At 37.9% G+C, this 23,253-nt stretch overlaps 1 protein-coding gene across 1 annotated transcript in view; it reads right to left on the bottom strand.

Annotated features, from left to right (window-relative positions):
• Positions 1-23,253, bottom strand: part of SLC9A9 (solute carrier family 9 member A9) — a 209,070-nt gene that overhangs the window by 157,432 nt on the left and 28,385 nt on the right. The window contains exon 5 of the mRNA XM_009639760.2: positions 2,377-2,492. Coding sequence (XP_009638055.1) covers positions 2,377-2,492 — 116 coding nt within the window. The remainder of the gene's footprint in view (positions 1-2,376; positions 2,493-23,253) is intronic.

Consider the following 23,253-nt stretch of genomic DNA (forward strand, 5'->3'; position numbering starts at 1 on the left):
ATTTCCTTCTTCCTAACAATATTAGCATGTATTTAGCTGGCATACATTTGTTTACTGCCCTGGTAGTAAAATTCTTCATTTAACATGTAAACATCTACCAGTCATCTCCACTATTACAAACAAGGAGCTCAATCAAACCAACTTCTGTCAAGTCAACAGATCAGTTTTTAACATCTTTTGAGAATTAATTGCTTGCCACAGCCAAGGGAAATTAAATCTCTTTTTGAAATGATCTTATAATCCTACACAGTGAAGAATTAAATGAAAAATCAGGTAGCAAATCTGTCAGGAATTTATTATTTCATCTCAGGACAGTAATTTATTATTCTATTCTACTTCTATAACACTAACAATATTTCATTAGAGATTTGATTTCTTTTAAAAGCTAGATATCACACACAAAATCATTAGACTGATTATTTTATGCCCTAGTATATATCAGTCCTCCAGGGGACCACATTTTAACTGATTTTGGAGTTCCAATGAGCTCTTTACATGGGTTGAGATTATAATTCACTAGCAAATGCTACAACACAATGAAATATTTTCAGCAATGTCTACTATTTAATTAAGCAAAAATTTGATTCAAAATTCTTTAGGTCTTTGAAGGACTGAAATTTATGGATAAGATTAGTAAAAACATGAAACAGAAGAGTAATTGCAAACAGTATTAATCAATGCTAGTTTGTCATACTAAAAGTAGTTTTCTCAACTGCAGTGTTAGCTTTTAAAGCCTATTTAAAAATCTGGGAAAAGTAATCCTTATTATTTCTTATTCCTTCCAGCACAAGAAGAGCTTCTCCTTTTTTTCCTCATAATTGTTCCAGATTAATCAGTGGTGATTTAATACTATTATAGTCAAAATCAGTGCATTTGTCTTATATATTTCTCCTCATAAGTCAACACATTCATTTGTGAAACTAAATAGTATTGGACTAGAAAATGGGAAAAGAAACTAAGCCAACTGCAAAACTCTATTCATAGCACAATCAAGACATGTACTTGGAAGCTGTAAGCAACCTTTTATTCCATAAGCAATTTATTTTCCTAGGTTTTCTTTGTGCTTTCAGTTTCTGTTTTTCTCTTGCTCTGAGGATAGGCTCCAATCATGTGCTGAGTATTACTAAAGTAGTTGGGTGATTTTATAAGTGGTAGCATATTGGATGCTTGGATTAATTTGAGAATAACAATTTGATGCAGCTTTTACAGCAGTCTTGCAACAACCATTTTTGTGGAAATAGATTGTTTTACACCATATTTTTAAGCCATCAGAATGATAAATCACAAGCTCAAAGTCTTTTGTTAAATATTGAGGGTTTGTTTAAAGAATGGAAGAATTTGTAGAGCAATGTTGCTTTTTGTCGTTTCTTTTAACAGCCATGAATTTGAAAGATTTATTCATAAGTTTCTCAGAGAAGCTTCTCAAGGGTAGTTAACACTAATGCAGCATGTCATGTGCATCAGAAAATGCTTTCTGTTCCACTTCCTGTAGCAGCTCAGCTGAAGATCTTGCAAAAATCCAGTGTACTCTTGCAGACTTTGTACTTTGCTTCTTTGTAGGTAACATAGTAAAAATCCTTTTTTCGTGTCCTCCTCCACTGTGGTCCCACAGGTGCAAAAAGCGATACTGTCCTTTTAATACCAGAGAACTCTTATTAACATTTTAAATGTAACAAAACCTGGACAAAGCTATGAAACCTAGGCTAACTTTGAGGTTAGCCCTGTTTTGATTAGGAGGTTGGACTAGAAGACCTCCAGACGTCCCTTCAAGTCTAAATGATTCTGTAATTCTGTGATACCAAAATTCACTGAGTCTCTTTCCCAGACTTGGTTATTTACTGTAACTTTGGGCTTTAAATCTCACATCTGCAAATTCAAGTCAACCTGTTGGTATCTTATCTTTTTAGAGTTGTACTTATGAAACACTGCATTCAAATTATGAACTGATACCTTATAAACAGGATTTCTATGGCCAAATCTGAAAGCTACAGTCCCCATATCTTTTAACTGGGTTAGAGCACAGATGAATGCAATGTCTAAATTATTAACCATGAGGCTCCAGTGTTACAGCAATTCTCATATCAGCGATGAACAGACAGGAGTCCTTACAATTGGAGAACAACATTTTTCCAATCTCACTAGCAATTTCATCTATAAAGTTTGTGAGCTAAACATAGGTAAACCACTTACTAAAACAAACACAAGGGATCACTGCAGCCAATTTGACTTATGATTATCAGAATATCAGACATTTAACAGCTATGGGAATAAAAAAATCAAGAACACAGACTTTGAACATTTCTATGGCACATGCAGTTGTTATGTTCTTATTTATTTGTCTGACTTTTGAAAAAGTAATTTATTTTAAACAGTTACCTGGATCTGTGGCAGACATCAACGATCCAAAAAATAAACAGTCAGTGAAGTGGAATTCCCATCCTTTTAACTGCCCAAGGTGTATCATGGCCTTCACAAAACCATACATTATCAACCTGCCAGGGAAAAGATAAGACAAGTGTTCAGACAGAGTATGCAACACTTATGCTTAATTTACAGTATTAAGCAGGTTCTTACTCTCTTCAACTTCTTTTAAAGAAATATATCACGTGAATATTGAACATAAACAGCTATCGTATAAAAATTCTATTTCCTATTCACCTGTTCAAGTATGGTATTGAAACGTGACAGCCAACTCCAAAGCAAAGATTTTCTGAATAATTCTCATCTGCTGATAGCAGAGGACAATGCTTTTAGCTGTTTATTTTTCAAAAGGAAAGATAATGTAAGCTTAAGAAGACACTATTAAGGCTAATTTGTCTAATGATGTAGAACATTTAAACAAAGGCAGTTCTACTATCAGCTCTGTGGCTTGCTCTAATATTTCTAAATGAATTGTTTTATTCTATCAGCTTTTAAATGTTAGCTGTATTCAAAGTTCCAGATAAGGTCTCCAAACGAGACAGATATTAACAACTCACAATGACAGTGAGGCAACAAAGCCACACTTCAAAATGCACTGCTAAATCCTTACTAGTTTCACAGGAAATGTTATCATTTTTTATATAACTAGGTAATGCTATCTAAGATGTGTATTCTAACAAGAATCTTGAAATATCTTGAAAAAAGGAATTCACTTGTTGTTTGAACCTGCAGTAGATTTTTAAATTTTTGTACATTTCCAATCGAGTTAATAAAAAACCCCATTGCATTCAATACCCTTTTCCATAAACACAACACATAAATTGACAGCTGTGCTCTTCTAACTACAGACTTTTAAAAAATCATTTAACCAGAGCTACATGCATTCACGTAGCTACATTTTGCCCTCAGCTATTCTCCTAAGATGTTTCTGAAGTCACATAAGTATAGAGGATCCGAGTGACAGATAAAGTGCTACTAAGCAAACAGCCTGAGAGTTAATTACAAATTGTTTTCAGATACTTTACCAAGCTGTAGATCTTCTGAAGTATAGTTAACTTATTACACTAGTAGGGAAGCAAATAGGTCACCACAGAATCCCCAATGGTCCTAAGAATTTGTGTATATATTTACATAAGCTGCCTTGCAAACAGTTAGCCACCAATTATTCTAAAATCTCTTTGATTGATGAGCTGGCTTTCTCTCAATTCCCAAAGAACAATGATTCCAGACCCTGCAGTGAAGTTAGTCTTTTTATTCTCAGCAACAAATATGTTTGCTTTAAGGAATGAGTTCTTAAAAAACTGACTGGTGCTGCTAGCCTGATTTGCAGTTGTCTCAAAAGTCGATGCTAATGGCAGTGAACATATGCGCGCCTTTTAGAAATAATTGCCCAAACCTGCTTGCAGTTTTGACCAGAGATACTCTTCTGATTCAGTTAAAAATATTTTAAAATAATAAATAAAATTAAGTTTGGACTATCTGGCAAATTTAGTCACGATAATTCTTTAGATACCCACAGTAGACATCATCCTGGTCTTTAGCATTGTTTCTTACACATTACTGAATATTTTCAGTATGTCTCTGCTTACTGTCTGTACAAAGTTGCAGGTGAATTGGACAAAATTGTATTCAGGAGTCTTTCATTGACATCGGAGGTCTAAGTTTGCCATAAAGTTTAGTACAGTAGAAGACTTACAGAACCTGGTCTTAGTTCACATACTGGTCAATTCTTGGTTGCACTGAAAAGGGAAATAAAACTGAAGATCGAACTAACCAATGGTGCTGATTTAATCAGTGAGATGCTAACCCTTATCCAGCAGAGAAAAGAGAACAGCAAATAGACTCAGGATAGTATGCTTTTTTTTTTTTTTTTTTTTTTTTTTTAAATTCATAAACTACTTAATACATTTTGGTAGTGCTAAAATGGCAAAGGTTCAATTTTTCAAACATAAACCCAAGTAAACACAGACATACATTTGGATTATGTGAGAAACTGCCGGTTTAAATAAACCACAAGAATCTCTACTTGTACTTCCTCCATCTAATGCATATGAAAACATGCATAGAGATAATTTCCTATTGCAAATTAACTTTTAAAACACTCTGGTTTATTTTTTCTTTAAAAGCTGTATATTTTTAATGAAGATATACATTAAAGTGATCATTAATCGTCACTTATCAGTGATTTCTTACTTGACACACCCATACAAAATGAACCCCCCCCTTCATTATAAATAACCTTACAATAACTTTAAAATAACTTTAAGCAACTTTAAACCAGAAATTATTTATTTTATTTTCAATTATAATTTTCTAGTAATCCCAAAATTTGGTTTCTTGTCATCTTCTTCAAACTACACAAAAAGTTTATCTAGAGGCTATTTTGAAAACTAGAAATCAAAGGGCAGTTCTGAACTGGAGTAAGTTCTCTGATGTTTGTAAAATTAACAGAACTATGGCAGTTTATACTAGCTGAGAGTTTGCTCTCAGGAAAATAATACTCACACATCCACTAAAAGAATGGGAATTTACCTTATTGTATTCCTCTATATTACAAGCTGAGTATGTCATGTGTTCAGCATTTTTTAAATTTACATTTTAAATAAAATCGCTTTTGTTATCCTGCACACGACACCAGATCTTGTTCTGAGTTTTACAGATTAGAACTAAGAGAAATTCCAGTTCTAAATCATAGATGTCTCTGCATTTTAGACTGGTAAAACTGAGACCAGACTCTAATCCTATGATTTCCAGCTTGTAATTTTTTATTATTCCACCATGTTACTCTGGCTTTATCATTGTCTTCAGTGACAGAGATTATCCAGGTGACATGGTCTAATATATAGTTAAATTTAAGCAATAAAGCAATTTATCTATGAGAAATGTTACTAACAACCCTTTTTAGAGTACTAGTTGATGATATAGTGTGACTTTTCCACTACGTATTGAAAAGTTGGATCTCAGCTGGATACTTGAGCTCCCAATGATGGTGATAACAAACATCATGCAGTACTACACAACATAACTGTTCTTAATGGAAATCCAATGAGGAAAGCATACCCCAATGTCAGCAGGACATTAATCCCAAGGAAACACCCTTCATTGATGTCCCTATTGCTATTACAAACCAGAACTGAAAAAACAATCTTATTGATTTTTAGGGCTGCTATCATGTCATTTCATACATCTAGGTTATTTTTAGCAAGTTTACACCTACCAAGTTTCAGCAAATCTGATTGCTTTATTCATCTTCAATAATCCATTTACTATATATGTTAAAAAAAATTGTTAAAAAATCTGTTAAAAATATGTAAATAAGTCAAAGTGTCAGTGACTCTGAATTTCCTCCAGAATGTTCCTCTCCCACTAGAATGGATTCCCAACCCAGGGCTCACTGTTGACACAGAGTAGGCTCTTGACACAAATCAAATTAACAATGTTAGGAGCTCTGAATCTGTTTAGTAGAATGGTACCTCCATCTTTCCAATGCCTGTCTGAAATAGTCTTTTTTACTTACTTTTTACTTTTTTACTAATCTAGAATGCTAAATTTTATTTTTTATTCTTTTACGATATCGGAACTGAGATCTTCAAGGTTGCATAAAGAAAATAGAAGCTGAGTTGCAAATCAGTGTAACCCTAATTTCCAATGTGGCTTTGAAAATCTTTAAAATACACTTGCAAACTAATTTTATTTCATGTACTTTTTTTAATCCTGTTTTTAATAGGTGTTGTAAGTTCTTTGGGAAAGTGGTTGCCCTGTAAATTTTGGGACCTTTATCTCTGTGTTCTATGTGATACTCCTCTGATAAACATTATGAAGTAACTGCTGTTTCCTGTCTATGTCTGGATTTTGTATTTATATTGTGAAGTGTGCATCATTTAGAATACTGTATTAGCCACGCGAGATAAGTGTTCTTTTATTTTCCCAAAATGAAGTAGCAAGTTGTATTCTGTGGAATAAAAAGAATGAAGCACAGGTCTATGAAAGGACTTAGGAAACTTCTACTTTTATTGAAAATCTGAATCCTCAGAGCTACTGCCTTAGAGCCCTACTACACTTAATTTTCATCCATTAAGTCTCTTAACTCCCAACAGGTCTTTTTGAGTGGCTTGTCCAGCAGGTACTGGTTGTCTAAAGATTCTTTGGGATTCACAAGCTAGTGAACGACCTGTCTTGCCAGTGAGGTCTGTTAGAGAGATGCTGAGACCTGGCCCTCACAAAACCCAATGCTGAATGAAAAAGAGGTGGTTCCACTTCACAGTCCCTTTTCACTCAACTCTATTAGAGAAAGACATGTGAGCCTCAGATTCAAACGCCTGCTTCACCTCGTTCACCTTCATTTTTCCTAGATACTAATAACATGCCAAAGGGAGATTCCAGTTTCGCAGTGCCTAGAAGCTGCTCCACCTTGCTTATCATTAGCTATTATTCATTAAACTAAACAGCTAGACAGTGCATGAATGTGCAAGTGTGACATGGTATCAGGTGGTCTGGGTCCTCAGCCTGGGTGATGGAAATCTGAGCTTGAGCCTACACTATGATTTATTTTTTTCCTGTTCTGTCCCTCCAGCTTTGTATAGGTAACTTGAAGCTGTGAATTCTGCTAGGTGACAAAGTGTCTCAAACCGTGCCTCTCTTTCATCTAGGAGTATATGACTGTTCAAGGAGCTACATATAATCAATACAGAGTAGGGAGTTGATTTGGGGTTGCCCTACCTCCTTATCAACTTCTTATTGTCATGAGTAGATATGCAAATTCAGCAGTTTATTTGGGTGATCAGAAATTAGATGATTAGAAACATTATACTTTAGAAAGAAATGGTAATTAAATTGATCAGTAATAAACAGTCGCTGAAGACTTCTCAGTTGAACTTTGTGATGGTTCAGTACTGCAAACAATATTTGTGAATAACTGATTTGGTCATGTGCTGGGGAAGTGACCGTCCCTTTGTATTCAGCACTGGTGAGGCCACACCTCGAATGCTGTGCTCAGTTTGGGGGCCCCTCACTACAAGAAGGACATCGAGGTGCTGGAGAGTGTCCAGAGAAGGGCAACGAAGCTGCTGAAGGGTCTAGAGAACAAGTCATAATAGGGGCATCAGAGGGAACTAGGGTGGTTTAGTCTGGAGGAGGCTGAGGGGAGACTATCTCTCTCCACAACTTCCTAAAAGGAGGGGGGGGGGTCGGTCTCCGAAGAAGCAAGTGATAGGACAAATGGAAATAGCCTCAAGTTGTTCCAGGAGAGGTTTAGATTTGACATTAGGAAAAATTTCTTCACCGAAAGGGTTATCAGGCTTTGGAACAGGCTGCCCAGGGAAGTGGCGGAGTCCCCATCCCTGGAGGTATTTAAAAGGCGTGTTGATGTGGTGCTCAGGGACATGGTTTAGTGGTGAACTTGGCAGTGTTAGGTTAATGGTTGGACTTGATGATCTTAAGGGTCTTTTCCAACCTAAATGATTCTACAATTTGGAATATTAATAAAGTAATATAATAGAAGAATAAAACTCAGATTAGCTTTGCTGCAGGACAGCTGACATTTTCTACACGCAAATATAAGTTTTTTGAAAGTGTGGGGAGGGGCCCATCAAGCTATAGCAAGTATTTTGCTGCTTCAACAGGAAAAGTAAAAAACAGTAATGTAATAAAACACGGGAGAATTCAGAATTTTCCAGATTACGCAAGTCTGGCACTTACAAACTGCCTCATCTCTAAAAAATGCTACATACAGTGCTGTCATTACACAGTAGAGGAAATACCATATAAATATTTGACTTGCTGAAGTAAGAATCATTTTCTGGGAAACAGCTTTAACTACCGTAATTTCCAGCATGAATCGTCAAGTAAACCACATAAAATCTCAGTACAACAACGCAAAATAAACTTTAGACTGACAAAAAATCAAAGCAAATGACAGACACTGAAGAAGCAGAACAAAAATTCTGGAAGGCTTTAATGATTCTAAGCACTCCTTTTTATCCTTACATTTTCCAAGCTGGACTGAATTAAAAGTTACTTGTGTGAAAAAAGGGGGAAGAATCTCCATGTGTAAAAGGTCCAGTTTTTTTATTACCACAGTTCTGCTGTTACTAACCTTTTATTGCCATGCATCAAGGAAAAGAGTTTGGAGAGCACAATGTCTGTCTGGGTACTGCTGGAAGTTTCTAGTGAAGTTATTTATGAAGCTGCTCTCTAGGAAGGCAACTCTGGGATGGAACATTCTTGAACTAGATGCTGTTTAAATGTAGAGGAAGAAAAAAGAGCCCTCTCCTGAGGACTTTACAAAGTAATTACTACACAAGAAACTAAATGCTCAGGAAGAGCTTTAGATGCAGCTCAACAGAAGCCTATCTTCTGCCAGAGTTTTCTTTAGCAACAGCTGGTTTTAAGAAGGGATCTAAAAGGAGATGGTGAAATTGCTTTGGGATTTTTGGGAAGCTCTTGTAAGAAAGTTTTAAACAGTAAGCCTTCTATCCAGCATACTGCTAGTAGAAGAGAGATAATTTGTAGATTTAAAGTAGAGGGGCACAGGGTATGTCTGATGCAGAATAGAATGGGGATGCTGGAGGAAAGATGCAAAGAAAGAAGCTGTCAAGGGGCTGGGAGAACGATTTTAATAGAAGCATTGTGAATAGCCACAAATGGGATCAGACAACATCTGTGAAGGAAAAAGATCCTGTCATCAAGACAGGAAAGATGAAAGCCTGGCAAGAGTTTTAGCCATATAGGTGGATGAGAAAGGCCATATAAGAAGCATGTCAGTAAGCAGCATACCTGACGTCTAAACACGTAACAAGAGGCAGTACTGTACCTAAATGCGGCTGGTAGAAAAACAACCCAAGTTACCAGCATTTGTGGGAAAGCAAGACAACATGGTGTCTGAAAGAACTGTTGAGAGAGGCTATATATGCATGAACAGTGAACAAAGGGGGACAAGATGACAATGACAGGCAGGCTACCTTTGCATAGTGTAGCTTAGGTACATGTGAGATAAGACAAATACAAGTTGAAATAAACCCTACAAATCTCTTGTAAAAATATGCCTTCAGGTGAGAAAATTTCTGCTGTGCTTTCCTTCCTAAAAAAACCTGGCCATGTCCTCTGTTTGCATAAACTGGCATCACAGCACCTATCTCTCTGCATTAGAACAAACAGAAAAAAATATGTCAATAAATACAAATTGGCGGGTTGGTTTATAGGATGCTGATTCTTTTGTAAGTAACTGCATCCTCACGTGCAAACTAAAGGGAAAACCTATCAGTTCTAAAAAAAATAACCTACTCTTAATTTAAAGCTGTAGGGGACATAATTAGGATGTAACAGAAACTGCTAAGTGAAGATGTACAATATACACACCATAGCCTCAATACAGACAGCCCCATCTGCCTGGTGATTTTATCAGCAGTTGTATTTTCTTCAGTTTTGTTATTCATTGCAACACCACTGCTGAATCTCACTGCTAAGGGTCTTTATTGTGTTAAAGGTTTAAAAAGCATAATTCCAGATTTAAAGTGTTTGTGCAGTTGTGCTATGTAGTGTGAATGAGACTTCTAATTTAAATCTTTCTTGCCAAATATGTTTTCCAATCTGCAGAGAATTTCTCATCTCAAATTTTAACTCCCTAAAGAATCTTACTCTATCTAGACATGATTATCTGGTAGCCTGAAGCCAGTTGAACATAGCTACAGATTGTAATGATGCAAGCAAAAGCCTGAAAAAACTTGAATTGCATTTCTTTCCTTTCACAAGGAATAGCAATATTAGTAAGCCAACAATAGGAAAAGTACATGATTTTATTCTTGCTTGCATATGAAGATGGTGATTGATTGATACCACAACAGTGACAAAAAGTCACTAGTCAGAATCTAAAATGTATGCTGAAAAACATAAATAGTAGAGGTGAAAATGAAATACTCATTCCTTTATTCCGATCTTTTTATTTCTACCCTACCAATATATTCCTGTAACTTTTTCTGTACAGTGGAATGCTTCACAACAAATGTTTTGGCTACAGTAATGCATTATTTCAAAGTGCTCTGTGTACTAGTATATTCTTTTTGTCATCTTTAAGTCAGTTTTGTCACTAGAAAGGGTATTATCATGGGTTTTTCTTCAATAAATTATTTGCTAACTAATCAAAGCAAGAGAAAACCTCAGCGAAGTGTCTCAGGTAACAATAAACCAATAATAAATTTACCTAAAGCTACTCTGTATGAATCGCACAGGAAGAAAACCCCTTTGGCTATAGAAATGACTGGAAGAACAGAAAAGAAACTTTTTTTTTTTTTTTTTTTTAACAAATCCACTGCATACCTAGTTACCTGAGGCACAGTGACTGTTCAGTAGCTGAGTATCAGAACTATATGCATAGCTTTAGCATCTATAGATCTGACAAACAGTTCAGGTGAGCACAGCTGTGCTCCTGGCAGGACATTAGGTGATGTAAGAAGTGCTTTTGCTTAGTACTTCTCAATGAGCAATGAGAAAAGATCTACGAGCAAGATTTTTTTTTAGTAGTCACAGATTATCTTCTGTTTGCTTCTTAAATCAGAAGCTTTGGTGGGAAGGCTTAATGGAGAGAAATACACTTCACACCTCAGAGATATTATGTATATGGGTATGAGTTAAGAAAGGCTGCGTTTCAGCAACCATGGGTACTATAGGTAGCTTAGCTTGTTAGATATTCCTGTGGTATCGGACTTTTGGGAAAGCGATGGCTGTTCAGAGTTATTCAAAAAATCGAACAAACAGGTACCGAATGTGGATGAAAAAAAGCCAGCCCAGGTTTCTATATCAGTCAATTTTGGGGCCACTGGTAACAGAAAATTGAAGAGATCTGAAACATGCTTCAAAATATTTATCTTAGGTCCTACAACCCCTTTTATTGTACAGGACCAAAGCTAGAGACTGTCCTTACACTGAAACTGGGAGAGATCAATGGGAACACATGCAAACACATCCAGTCATGGGCTTCAGCAGGGTGCGGCATATGCAAGATGGCAGCAGTGGCCTGTGCTAGTCTGTCATCACCGCGTCACTGGCAGCAAGCTCAGAGGGTACTGTGTTTCTTGTATCTGCACCTTTGCTGTATCTCTACCCAACTGCAAGGCTGTCATGCCCGAGTAAGCTAAGTCCTTTGACTTTAGGAAAGACCAACCATATTTGTGTTTGATGCTGCAGGACTGGCTTGAATGAGACTATGCAGAATGCCCGAGCGGTCAGAAAGCCTGAATGTCTGAGACTTTGCTTACTTAAAACCAACCTCCTCTGGAGTCGTGCTCAAGAAAGTAAAGAATTGCTACATGTCAGTATGAATTTTATTTTGGTTAGTTTTCTGTAGTACATTTGACCATGGAAAATATCTATTGAGATATAGAAATGCTTTCCTTCAAAATGGAAAAAAAAACATTTTGCCTGGGTTCAGAATTTCAAGATGCAGTTGCAGATTTTGTGAAGTAATGCTAAGAATGTAGCAAAAGTAAGTGAGGAGTGGAAAAAAAAGGGAGTAAGGTGTGGACCTACATGAGCTGAATATTTGAGGTCAACAAACATAAATGGAAACTGTCAATAAATGGTATTTCACGTTGCATTTTTTAAAAAAAACCCCAAAAAACCAACTCACCTTTTTCAGATTGACTTTCAAATAGGTCTTACTGTACTATAGTTTTACAACATCTTGCATCAAAGATATACAAACCAATTCAGCACAGCTCACAACTGCACAATATTTTTTAATGCATTTTCAATATTCTTCTAATGAGTATAACACAGCTTTAGGATCCCTATGTTCCTCAGCTCCATTTAAATCAGAGACATTACGCGTTACATACATAAACACCTGAATCTCTTTGCAATGAAAAAGCTGCATTTGATCTTTGACTGATGACTAAACTTTCATAATTACTTGGGCAAATGAGCCATGAAACACTGTCAACTGTACTGTGTCCAAATCATAGTGTCACTGAATATTTTATTGCACTACAAAGTTTTTAATATTACATCAAGATTTACTTTACTCAGTATTATTAATTTTGAGAACCTCCAACAGATACTGAATAATTGACAATCCTCCATATATATTTTGAGACAGATATCCTTATGACAGTTAAAATAAAATCTAAAAAAAATCAGACATAAGATTTTCCAGATACAATAATGGTAGATTATTTTAGAAATGCCTAAATCACCATAGTACAGAAGGTGTGGAATTCTAAGAAAATATTAGAGACTTCCATATGAAAAGAGAAGAACTGAAAATACCTAGTTTACAGAGGGAAAATAAGATAGTGACAGGGTGTTATCTACAGGAGTTAAAACCATTGTAATTAAATGTAGTAATTCTGAGTTTTCAGATTATACAACTGTTGTCACATACTGAACTGAAATATAAAGTCAGTCAGGGTGTCAGGTAAATCATGCTCATTAATTAATTGGCTAATTCATTCAGTCAGCAATGAATTCAGTTCACCAATGAGTTATTTCAAAGATTATCATTATTATAGCAAACGTAACATTCAAGGTTCTTTCTTTACCTACCAGATGTTAATATCCTGAAGAATTTAGCCTAGTCAAAACATTCAAGAGTTTTTGTAAGTTGAAGAAAACCTGTTGCAGCCATTTATAAAATTGCCTTCTGTAGGAGAAGTTTCTTTCTAGTTCTCAGAGGAGTGGGTGCTTTGTATTCTGAAATGTGAAGACCCCTAATCCCATCTCATTATCAATATAAATGTCTGACTTTATTAAAGACTCTGCTAAATCCATGGCTTTAACAACATCTGATAGCATTAAGCATCACAGATTAGCTATGGACTAAGAACAAAAGTTTGTGTCTGTTTTCTTCACCTTTGATCGGCTTCAGATGTGCTAACCTTTAATATCATTGAGTATCACCTCATTATTATATTGACAGAGGGATCTATGAGGATCATCTTGTCTTTTCTTTTCAACCTCAAGAACATTCCCGGTGCCAAAAAACCTTTTATATGAGTTTTTTTCAGAATGCCATGTAACAGCAGAATCCTACTTCCAGAAATAGGTTTCAGGACAGTTGAGAATGTTAGTATAAAAGACCTGTCATGGGAAAGTCTTCCAACCTTGTGGACCTGAATGATTAAAAGGGAAAAAAAAAAAAGTCTGATACAGCAGAAATTCAGAAGAAAAGTATTTTGAGTCAAGAAAGTGAGAACCAATAATGTCTTGAACTCCCTTTCCAAGTATAGAAACATGCTAAGATACTAACCTGCTGTCAGTCTATGTGGAAGGCAGACTCATGCTTCTGGTTGTTATTCACGCTGTACTAATTCATGAATAATTCAGCTATTCTCTAAATTGCAGAATGAAACCCCCCCCCAAGATTTTCAAACAGCAATAATTTTGTCCCACATTTAAAATACAGTGTAAATATTGAACTTTACATATAAAATATGAAAATAATTTCATTTAATATTTCCCATCAAAATACATAAAACCCATGATCTTATGTTTGCAAGAACCTGTTACGGGAGGTTTCACCAGTACACCTGATGTTCCCTTTAAATGAGCTTGTATTACCATTAAAAGATAATTACCGTCAGTTTGTGATTTCAGAATAATGCAAATTAGATTAGAGAATAACCTGCTGTAAAATAGGGCATGAAATGAACTATAGAGAAACTTGTTTGAAACCGTTTCAGCATTTTTATTGGATTAGCTCAGTCCAATAGTGATACAAGTACTCAAGAACAAAGAAGAATTCACACCTATACCATAAGTGGAGATTGTCAGGTACTCTAGATGGATATTTAATTTATAGTGCAGTATTGAAATGTAAAGTATATTTTTGATTCAACACTTGAATGTTTTTAGGACAGTCAGGGACCTTGCTAAGCTTGAGAGCTTTCAGGTATCTACCTGGGCTTTGTTCAATCTCCCATAGAAATAAGGAACACTTAGGAATATCAACCCTCAGTTTCACGTTTCTAAGTTAGGGTGCGGTTACCTCTCAGGAGATGGTTCAGTCTTGTGCCACATTTTCTTCCCTAGTGATTGAAATCCAAAAATTAGACCTCTGAAAGTCTGAGAATCTCTGTAAGTGTATAGATAGGAAAAGAAACCCATCCAACCTTGTCCTGGTTTCAGCTGGTTTGTCTTCCTAGAAGCCGGCATAGTTCTGAGTTTTGGATTTAGTATGAGAAGAATGTTGATAACACATGAATGGTTTAGTTGTTGCTAAGCACGGCTTACACTAGTCAAGGACTTTTCAACTTCTCATGACCTGCCAGTGTGAAGCTGGGAGGGGGCACAGCCAGGACAGCTGACCCCACCTGGCCCAAGGGCTATTCCAGATCATACGATGTCATGCTCAGTATAGAAACTGGGGGGAGTTGGACAGGGGGCAGCAATTGCTGCTTGGGGACTGGCTGGGCATCGGTCAGTGGATGGTGAACAATTGCATTGTGCATCACTTGTTTTGTATATTCTGTTATTAATTATTATTATGATCATTATTATATTCCTCTGCTGTTCTATTAAACTGTCTTTATCTCAATCCATGGGTTTCACTTTTTTCCATGATTCTGCTCCCCATCTCACTGGGAAAAAATTTAAAAATTAACTGAACGAAGGCATAAAGATAGGTCTCATGTGACACAAAACTAGCGTGATAAACTTTCAGAAACAGGAACCTTCTAGGCCAGTAACTCCTCAGGGTGAAAGTGTTTGTCCTAATATGATTCAGAATGAGTCAGCAGCACACAAGCTTCAAAACACTGTTACTTAACTTGTGGCAAACAGGTTATCTCCTACTTATACTATCCTTAATTGGTGTGCTGGATAGAAACATGCTTTTAATACATTAAATATAGCACCAGAGCCCCAAAGAAGCCCCCTATTGCACGACTATATTTTTATTTTAAAACACACTTATTTAATAGGCTTGTGGCTTCTGAAGTTGTAGAAATGAAAAATTTGACAAGTATCAGTGACCTATAACTGAGTCTGCAGTTATGAGTCTGCAGTATTGCGAGAATCGTATCTTCTCCAACCTGATTATATTACTGTGTCATACAGACTACATTGGTTAGTAGGAACACAGATATTTTAATCAGATCTTTCACAAACTGTTGCTGGTTCTGCTCCATAGAGCATAGCTCTTTCTTCATAGTAGTTTTGTTATTTTTATATCAAAATGCATCAAATATGCATCTGTTAGAACAGTTCTTTAATCATGGCTAATTTATGATAATGACAATGTTGTGCTGAAGATTTGACTTTTTTCTCACTAATGCCACAAAACATTTATGGCAAAGATAGCTCAGTTAGTTACCAGACCTGGGGAGCACTGGGAATGGGGGAAGAGTGAATTCTGGGCAACTAGATGGAAATAAGCAGACTCGTGTTTCTACATTCACTGTCTATTCCAGTCCCCACTCCTCAGGCAGCCTCAGGGAGTGGTTTATGCCAGTGACTGGCCTGAAAGAAGGTCCCAAAAACTTCTGCCAGATTGATTGCTGAAAATATCTACCTTCAGCCTCAAGAGGACTCTAAACTAACTTGCTGCAACCTTTTCACAGAAAACCCCTTGGGGCAAAGACTAATAATAACAAAACACATTGCATATTAGGCAACTGCTCTTTGCAGAGAGTGTGAGGGATGGGATTAGAGAAGTCAATCCCCAATCCTCTGCTTTTAGGTATGTTTAAAAGCAGCTGACAAACTCAAGGTAATTTGACAATGCAAATGAAAACCTCCTGTCCACACTACCGAGACTATACCAGATATTCACAGTGCACACTGCTTTTTTTCACACCTGGACCATGCCAGAGTGATCCATAAACTTCTGCCTCACCGGCTTTAACCTTGTAGAAAGCCCTGTTTTTCTTCTTTTAATGGCATTCATACTGCACAAACCCCAACCACACAGCAGTACATTCTATGGCACTATCCCAGACCCGTGCTTCTCACTGACAATGGACAAGACCTGTTTAAGCTTAGGAACTGCCAGGAAATTTGGTTAGTTATTGCTAGTAGAAGGCAGTAGGTGGAAGTTATTGCTCGTTCCTTCTAGTTTGTAGGATATAAACCTATAGGAACCTGTGGAATAGATGATTGAACCTCTAGCATAAATCTACAGAGGTGTCAAGATCTACTTCACTCCCTCTCCAGTTTTTCATTTCCTTTCCCCTGAAGGCAGAACAACCTTTTAAAGAATTGTATTTTATTTTACTAGTACTAGGATCCAATTAAGAAGACTTACACAGGGACAAGGCAGATGTACAAAAGAGAGCTTTACCACAGCATTTCTGAGCAGTTTATGGAAGTAACATCTTCAGGACAGATTGACTCAATGCATCTCATGAAGGGCACTTTTCTAAACTCCAAGGCTTGGACATGCCTGGCTACAGGACACGCTATTCCCCTTAGAGGGTCTGCATAATGGTTGTGTGGCTTGTTTAAAAAATAAAATTTCCCATTATACAGAATGAGGTTTGACAATCTTTAAAATCTAAACATACCGCTGTAGCTTTTTGTTTGAATGATTAGGTGAAAAATTGCCTTAAATGTTTCCTGGGTGAGCCAAATGAATGATAATTAAATTGATTAAATGGAAATGCAGTTGTGAGGTATTGGCTGCTTTCACATGGAAAACTTACTTTGTAAATATATGAAGAATAAATATTTTTGATGAGAAAAGGTTGAGATATTTGTATAAAAGATTTTAACTTTGGAACAGCCCTAACATAGTGACAGTGGATTACAGGGGAATATAATTCTTGAATGTGTATGTAAAAACATCAGACCAGGGGATAAATAATTTTGCTCATGTGAATTACATATCAAATTAAATACAAATATGAATAAGGAAAGCATAAGGGATTTGGCTAGCTGAAAATAACACTAAAAAACTATTGTGCCTCCTTTTCTCCGCTTGTTCACATTGAATGTTGCTTCTAGACTGTCCTGGTTTTGGCTGGGATAGTTTATTTTCTTCCTAGCAGCCAGCATAGTGCTGTGCTTTGGATTTAGGATGAGAAGAATGTTGAGAACATGCTCAGTTGTTGCTGAGCAGGGCTTACACTGGTCAAGGAGTTTTCAGCTTCCCCTGCTCTGCTAGGGGAACAAGAGGCTGGGAGGGGACACAGCCAGGACAGCTGACCCCAACTGGCCCAAGGGCTATTCCAGAGCATAGGACACCATGCTTAGCATAGAAACTGGGCATCGGTCACCAGGTGGTGAGCAACTGCATTGTGCATCACTTGTTTTGTATATTCTATATATTCTCTTACCATAATTATTTTTATTATTTTCCTCTGCTGTTTTATTTAACTGTCTTTACCTCAAACCATGGGTTTCACTTTTTTCCCGATTCTCTCCCCCATCCCACTGAGGGAGGTGGGGAGTGAGTGAGTGGCTGTGTAGTGTTCAGCTGCCTGCTGGGTTAAACCACAACATAGAGACTCAGTCCCGTCAATAGGGTGTAAGCGTGGGGTAACTGTACGAACAACTCTAGACTTGCATCGCTATTCACTGGGCACGACTGTCAGTCCCTGACACCACCACGTTTTGTATATTTTACTGATCTTAGAGTATTTAAAGAGCTTGGAGAAAGAGTCACCTTTACTTTTCTAGGCATGAACAATTTTGTCAGATGAATCATATAAACATTTGCCTATCGGTAAACCAAATCCGTGTGATACAATGCTTTATAAGACACAGAGTTTGCTAACATAAATTAACTGGTAATAAAAAGGAGGAAAGTAAATTCAACTTCCCCTGTAAGAACAAGCTCATTATTTCATTGCAAGTTACCCTTTTTGGTTTTTTCCCCACATCTATGATGACTGATTGAACCACATTTTCCCTTTACGTGGTATATTTGGGCTCCTTCAGCTGAACCAAGGGCTATCAAGGACCAAGCAAAGCTGGAATTTAGGAGTAAGGAATGATCTGTCCTCACCCCTAGCACACCCATTGCTCACACGAGCAGTTTGACAGTGTGCCAGTTCTGACCCGTTCCAGCTACCTCCTTTTCCTATAGGGATCTTCAACCTGGCCAGTTTACAACACTTATGTGCTAGTTGATGGAAACAAGGAGGCTGTATCAGACCTGAGAACTGCGTACTAAGCTTAAACTGACCTTAAATTTCCAGGTTTGTGAAAGCAGAACAACACTACTGACTGGTAGAAAAGCAGGTGCAGCTTACTCAGATTCAGGGTAAATTTATAAATGTGTCACATTGTGCAGTTATGTTTGCATCAGAACGTAGCAGTCGCTCAATAGTGCTTATCACTCAGATAAAGCATGTAGAACAGGGAATGAGCAATGCAGTCTACAGTCAAAACTGCAGGGGAAGTCTGGGTGAGAAAAATGCAATGTAATTATTACAGCTAAAGCCGTTAGTAAGGACATCAGAGCAAATGTCACTATTCCTGCAAAAGTGTGCAATGGGATCCTCATACATGCGTTATCTGGAGTTTTACAGTTCTTCCAGAAGCACAGTTACCCTTGCACATTATGCTGGACAGTATTCTATTAGAGGTGAAAGGAATATTTACTGAGCCACTGATACGGCTATATCATGTTTCATACACGCCAGCCATTGGCTTCAAAAATTCTCACCGCCGCCCTCTACTGATGTGGGCCAGGACATGGGTGGAGTTAAGTGGCTATGTAGTAATGCACTGCAATCAGACATAGATTTGACAAGAGGCTGGAAAATATTTTTGCAGCAATAGGACTGATTAGACATTCACAGCTAGAGCTGAAGCACTACAGAAATGCAAACAGATTTGTTCCCTATAATGGCAGCAATTACTGCTTTGCTTCATCCTATAGCTGGATCAAAGCAGAGAGAAAAGGACTGGCGTTTCTGCACACTAGAACTGCTCCTTCAGTACTTCCATGCTCCCAGGTTTTTACGTATAGTGGACACAGTACCCGAGCATGCACTGCAGAGTAGCCTTTTAAGGGTGGAATAATGTGCTATATGGTCTAGCAGCTCTTTTCTTGCTCTTGTTTCTGCACCTCCATGATCTACTCCTTCATTTCATCACTTCAAAGTTCAGAGAAAGATTATATTCCTAAATGAGCAGACTGAACATTCCCTTCTTCGGAGGACACCGATACAAATTAACTGGTATTACATCACTGACCGTTACCTACTATGAACTGTGGTAACTTTTGGGTTTGATATTATACAGCAGCTGCAGCCAGATTTGTTTAACACACAAATACAGTTTTACAGAGTATCTATTTAGACATCCCTGAAAGTTGTAGAAATCTTTTTTTTTTTCCTTTAATCTCATAGGAACAATTGATTACTTAAAATGCTTGCCAGCAGCAGTCTGTGCCATGGGTTGAACTACGGATCACGAGATACTGCTCAGATCACATTAGAGTAGTCTGTCTTAAATCAGCTTGGGCCTCCACTGATGGGAAAAAATTTTGAGACTACTCACAAAAGTAAAAAGTGCTTCAGAAATAAGTAAACATTAATTGGTTTAGGCTATCTGTTGGTATAGCTCCAAGTAATTAATTAGTAAGTACTTCTGGTAATTTCTTGACAAAACTTTAAACATTGGTCTTAAGATCTCTGCTTCCTTCAGCTTGGCGTTCTTGCTATGTTAACATCTATTATGCTTGTTATGCATTTCAGGTTTTTTTATACACATGCACACGCGCAGCCTTCTCTTTTCATAGTGATTTCTCCTGCACAGTAATCACTGGTTTACGTGACCAGGGTTAGAGATGTTACAGAATTACTCGCACTCGTCAAACACTTACTGAAGTTAACAGACATTTGGGCTGTTCAAGGAAATAACGATGACAATGTTTTTTCTAGTAACAGAATGTACAGTAAAAACCAAACAGAATATGAAAGACAAGACAGAGGAGCACAGCAGAGCTGTCTGCAGTTAAGCAATAGCACTAGCAACAGGAGATCAGGGAATAAATCTTGATCCCACGCGATAGATGAGGAAGCCTCAAGACTGGAAATGAATGTTAAACACTCGCTCAGTCGCATGAAGCTGCCCGGGGTGCAAGGGCGGGGTGAGGGGGTCACCAGCGCCCACCAGAACCCTGAGTCCGTTTGTGAACTGGGCTTTGCCACCCTCTGCTGTCCAAATCCTATCCAAGCAGCAGAGGGTAGTCATTTTACTTAGTATTTCTACTTATTTGAAGCAAATTGTGTTTTCTGGGGCATGTAACTAAAAGAGTGGGTACCATTACCTTCCAGTAGCCTTTTACATTGCAAAATGTTACATGAGCTTGGTTCTGGGGCGTTCCCAGCTCTCTGTACAAACCCAGAAGGGATTATAGTTTATAAAGTATAAATTTGGTACATTTTGTTTGCCACATCTTTTTCAAGCACTTAGCTGACCGCAGCTGGGATGAGAGACAGTGTCAAAAGGACAGGCAGGATTCTGCACCAAAGCTTCTGGCCCAGAAGCCAATCTATTGCTACCGTGCAGCATATCACTGACCTGGCCTAAGGAGTGCCCCAGGATAGATTGTTCCCAATTTTCCTGCTCTTCCCCATCCTGTTGCAGCTTGAGCCTGAAGAATACCTGAGCCTTGTTTGTCCTAGAAAGACTGTTTGTACATGCCTTTGCTGACTGAAAATATTTGCAATCTCAAATTAATTTTAGCGAGTGTTAGAACTTCTAAAAGACAAAAAACAGATCCAGGAGCTCCATTTACATTCTCTGAAGCTTGAATCTGTTCGGTGGCATAGGAAGCAGAACTGCCTGCAACACCTCGCCAGGAGAAAAAGCACAAATGAAGGGAGGAATCACGGCACTAAGGATTTTACATTTCCATTGCACTTTGATGTTCAGCTCTCGCTCCCCTCCCTACCCGAAGCAAGCTAACACCATGGTGTGTGACTGCATGCTTCTAAGTGGTTGCATCTGCCTCCAGGCACTCTCCTCCTAATCTTCCTTGCTACATTTGAAAGATCATCTGCCTCCCTGGTATCTCTTCATGAGTGATGACGATCAATGCTAAAGGAAGAGAAAGGGCATCCCAATGGCAATTTTATCAACTAGAAATCATACGTGAGGTTTTCGAAACGTGCTAGCAAGAGGAAATTAAGAATAGGTTAGCCTGTAATGATCAAGCAGATCAAAGAAGTGAGAGAAGAGGGGAAAGCAACTCAGCTGTCTCTTCAGAGGCAGAAGGCCCTGCAGAAAAGGAAGTAAGGCGGCACAAATATCTCAGCACAGCATCTTGGCACTGCACTGTTACACATTCCCTTGAGATAGGGGCTTATATTGTATCACTATGGAAAGAAGAGAGCATTCCAGCAGGGATATTGGCTGAGTAACACAGCAGTGTTTCCATCCCCAATGTGTTAAAAGAACACCAAGACAAACAATAGTCCTCAAACAAGATTTTTATTAAATGACATAGTTTGTATTCTTTGGATTGTTCAGCTTTTAGTTTGCAGTTGGATCACGTTTTCCAGTTTTTCTTCATCATGAGGCATTAAAAGCTAATTGAATATGAGTGTTTTGAACAACAAGGATATCCTCAAGTGTGGCACTTTAATTGAAATATCAAAGATAATGGGGTTTTCCAATAAAACCAGGTTTGATAACACAGAGGTGTGGCACCCCTCTGAAATGTGTTGCCTGGCTTCAGCCAGCTGTCCTGGCTGTTAGGTTTTTGTCCTTGTAACACAATGGGGTTAGTTGTTGTTAAAGAGAGATACATAGGCAGAATTTGAATAATTAATTCTTTCAAAGCAGAAGCCAACCAGAGGCCAGGACCTAATGGACAGAGGAAGAACACAGAGGAGAAACAGTTCTGAACAGCATGCTTACTGCCACCTTATTTACAGCCCGTGGCAAGCTAACCTCATGGTGTGGCACTTTTTTCTCCTCGGCAGAGAAGCCCTTCCTGAGGCTCTTTAATCAGGGGGAATATTATCTGAGAAGCTTAGTAGAACGTTTGTCCTTCATAAAGCATTTGTGGGCAATTACTGGGAAATGTGTTCAATTGCCATCAGTGTGCTCTACTGATGTAGAAGCAGTCTGCCTGGATGCTCCACAGCTTTCCCATGTCAACCTAAGGGAAGAACAGCCTAGTTTAAAGAATCGGTGAGAAAAAACTGGATTTGTCCTTATGTTACATTGAACACTTTTACCTTTAGAACCCAATGGCTATTTGTCTCTACCCTATCCTGAAAGCCTATGAGCTGACAATTCAGCCAGAGAATGAGGGTGAATATGCTGAAGGAATGAAGTCTGAATAGCTTATGAACCTTGGGTGACTACCGCCAGCTGTCCTATTAGGCTGTGCTTTCTCCTGGCAGGACCCTAATACACATGGACATGTATTTGAGCCCCACAGATTTTACAAATGGGCACCTGTTCTCAGGGCAAACACTGAAACCAAGGGTACACTTCCCTCACCGTGAGCTGTGACAACCAGTTGATGATGCTCTCCTTGCTACTCTAATAGCACATGGGTTTGTTATCCTGGCTTTGCTACTCTTGTTACTCTTTTCTTCCTTACTCAATCACTCCAGCAGCAGGGGAAAAGTCTTGCCAGCTTCTTAGCTCCCAGATGTGGTTACGAGATAATAACGCTCCTTTACTACATGCATCACACCTGCTTTCCGCCAGACTGTGGTGTGAGGACACAGAAGGAGTGCTTGCGGACGCTTGTGGCAGACCTTTTCCCAATTATATAAATTTCTTATATTAGTAGAGCACATGGACAGGACCACCTGTATCTGTCTGACAACTGATATTGCCTTATAGTCACGTTAACACATTGCAGGTCAATACATCATTAATAGATTAATTTATTCTTTCATTTAAAAAAAATATATATATGTCATCCTTGTC

The sequence above is a fragment of the Egretta garzetta genome, unplaced genomic scaffold (genome assembly GCF_000687185.1).
Source record: "Egretta garzetta isolate BGI_Z169 unplaced genomic scaffold, ASM68718v1 scaffold425, whole genome shotgun sequence".
In the NCBI taxonomy this organism is placed as follows: Eukaryota; Metazoa; Chordata; class Aves; order Pelecaniformes; family Ardeidae; genus Egretta; species Egretta garzetta.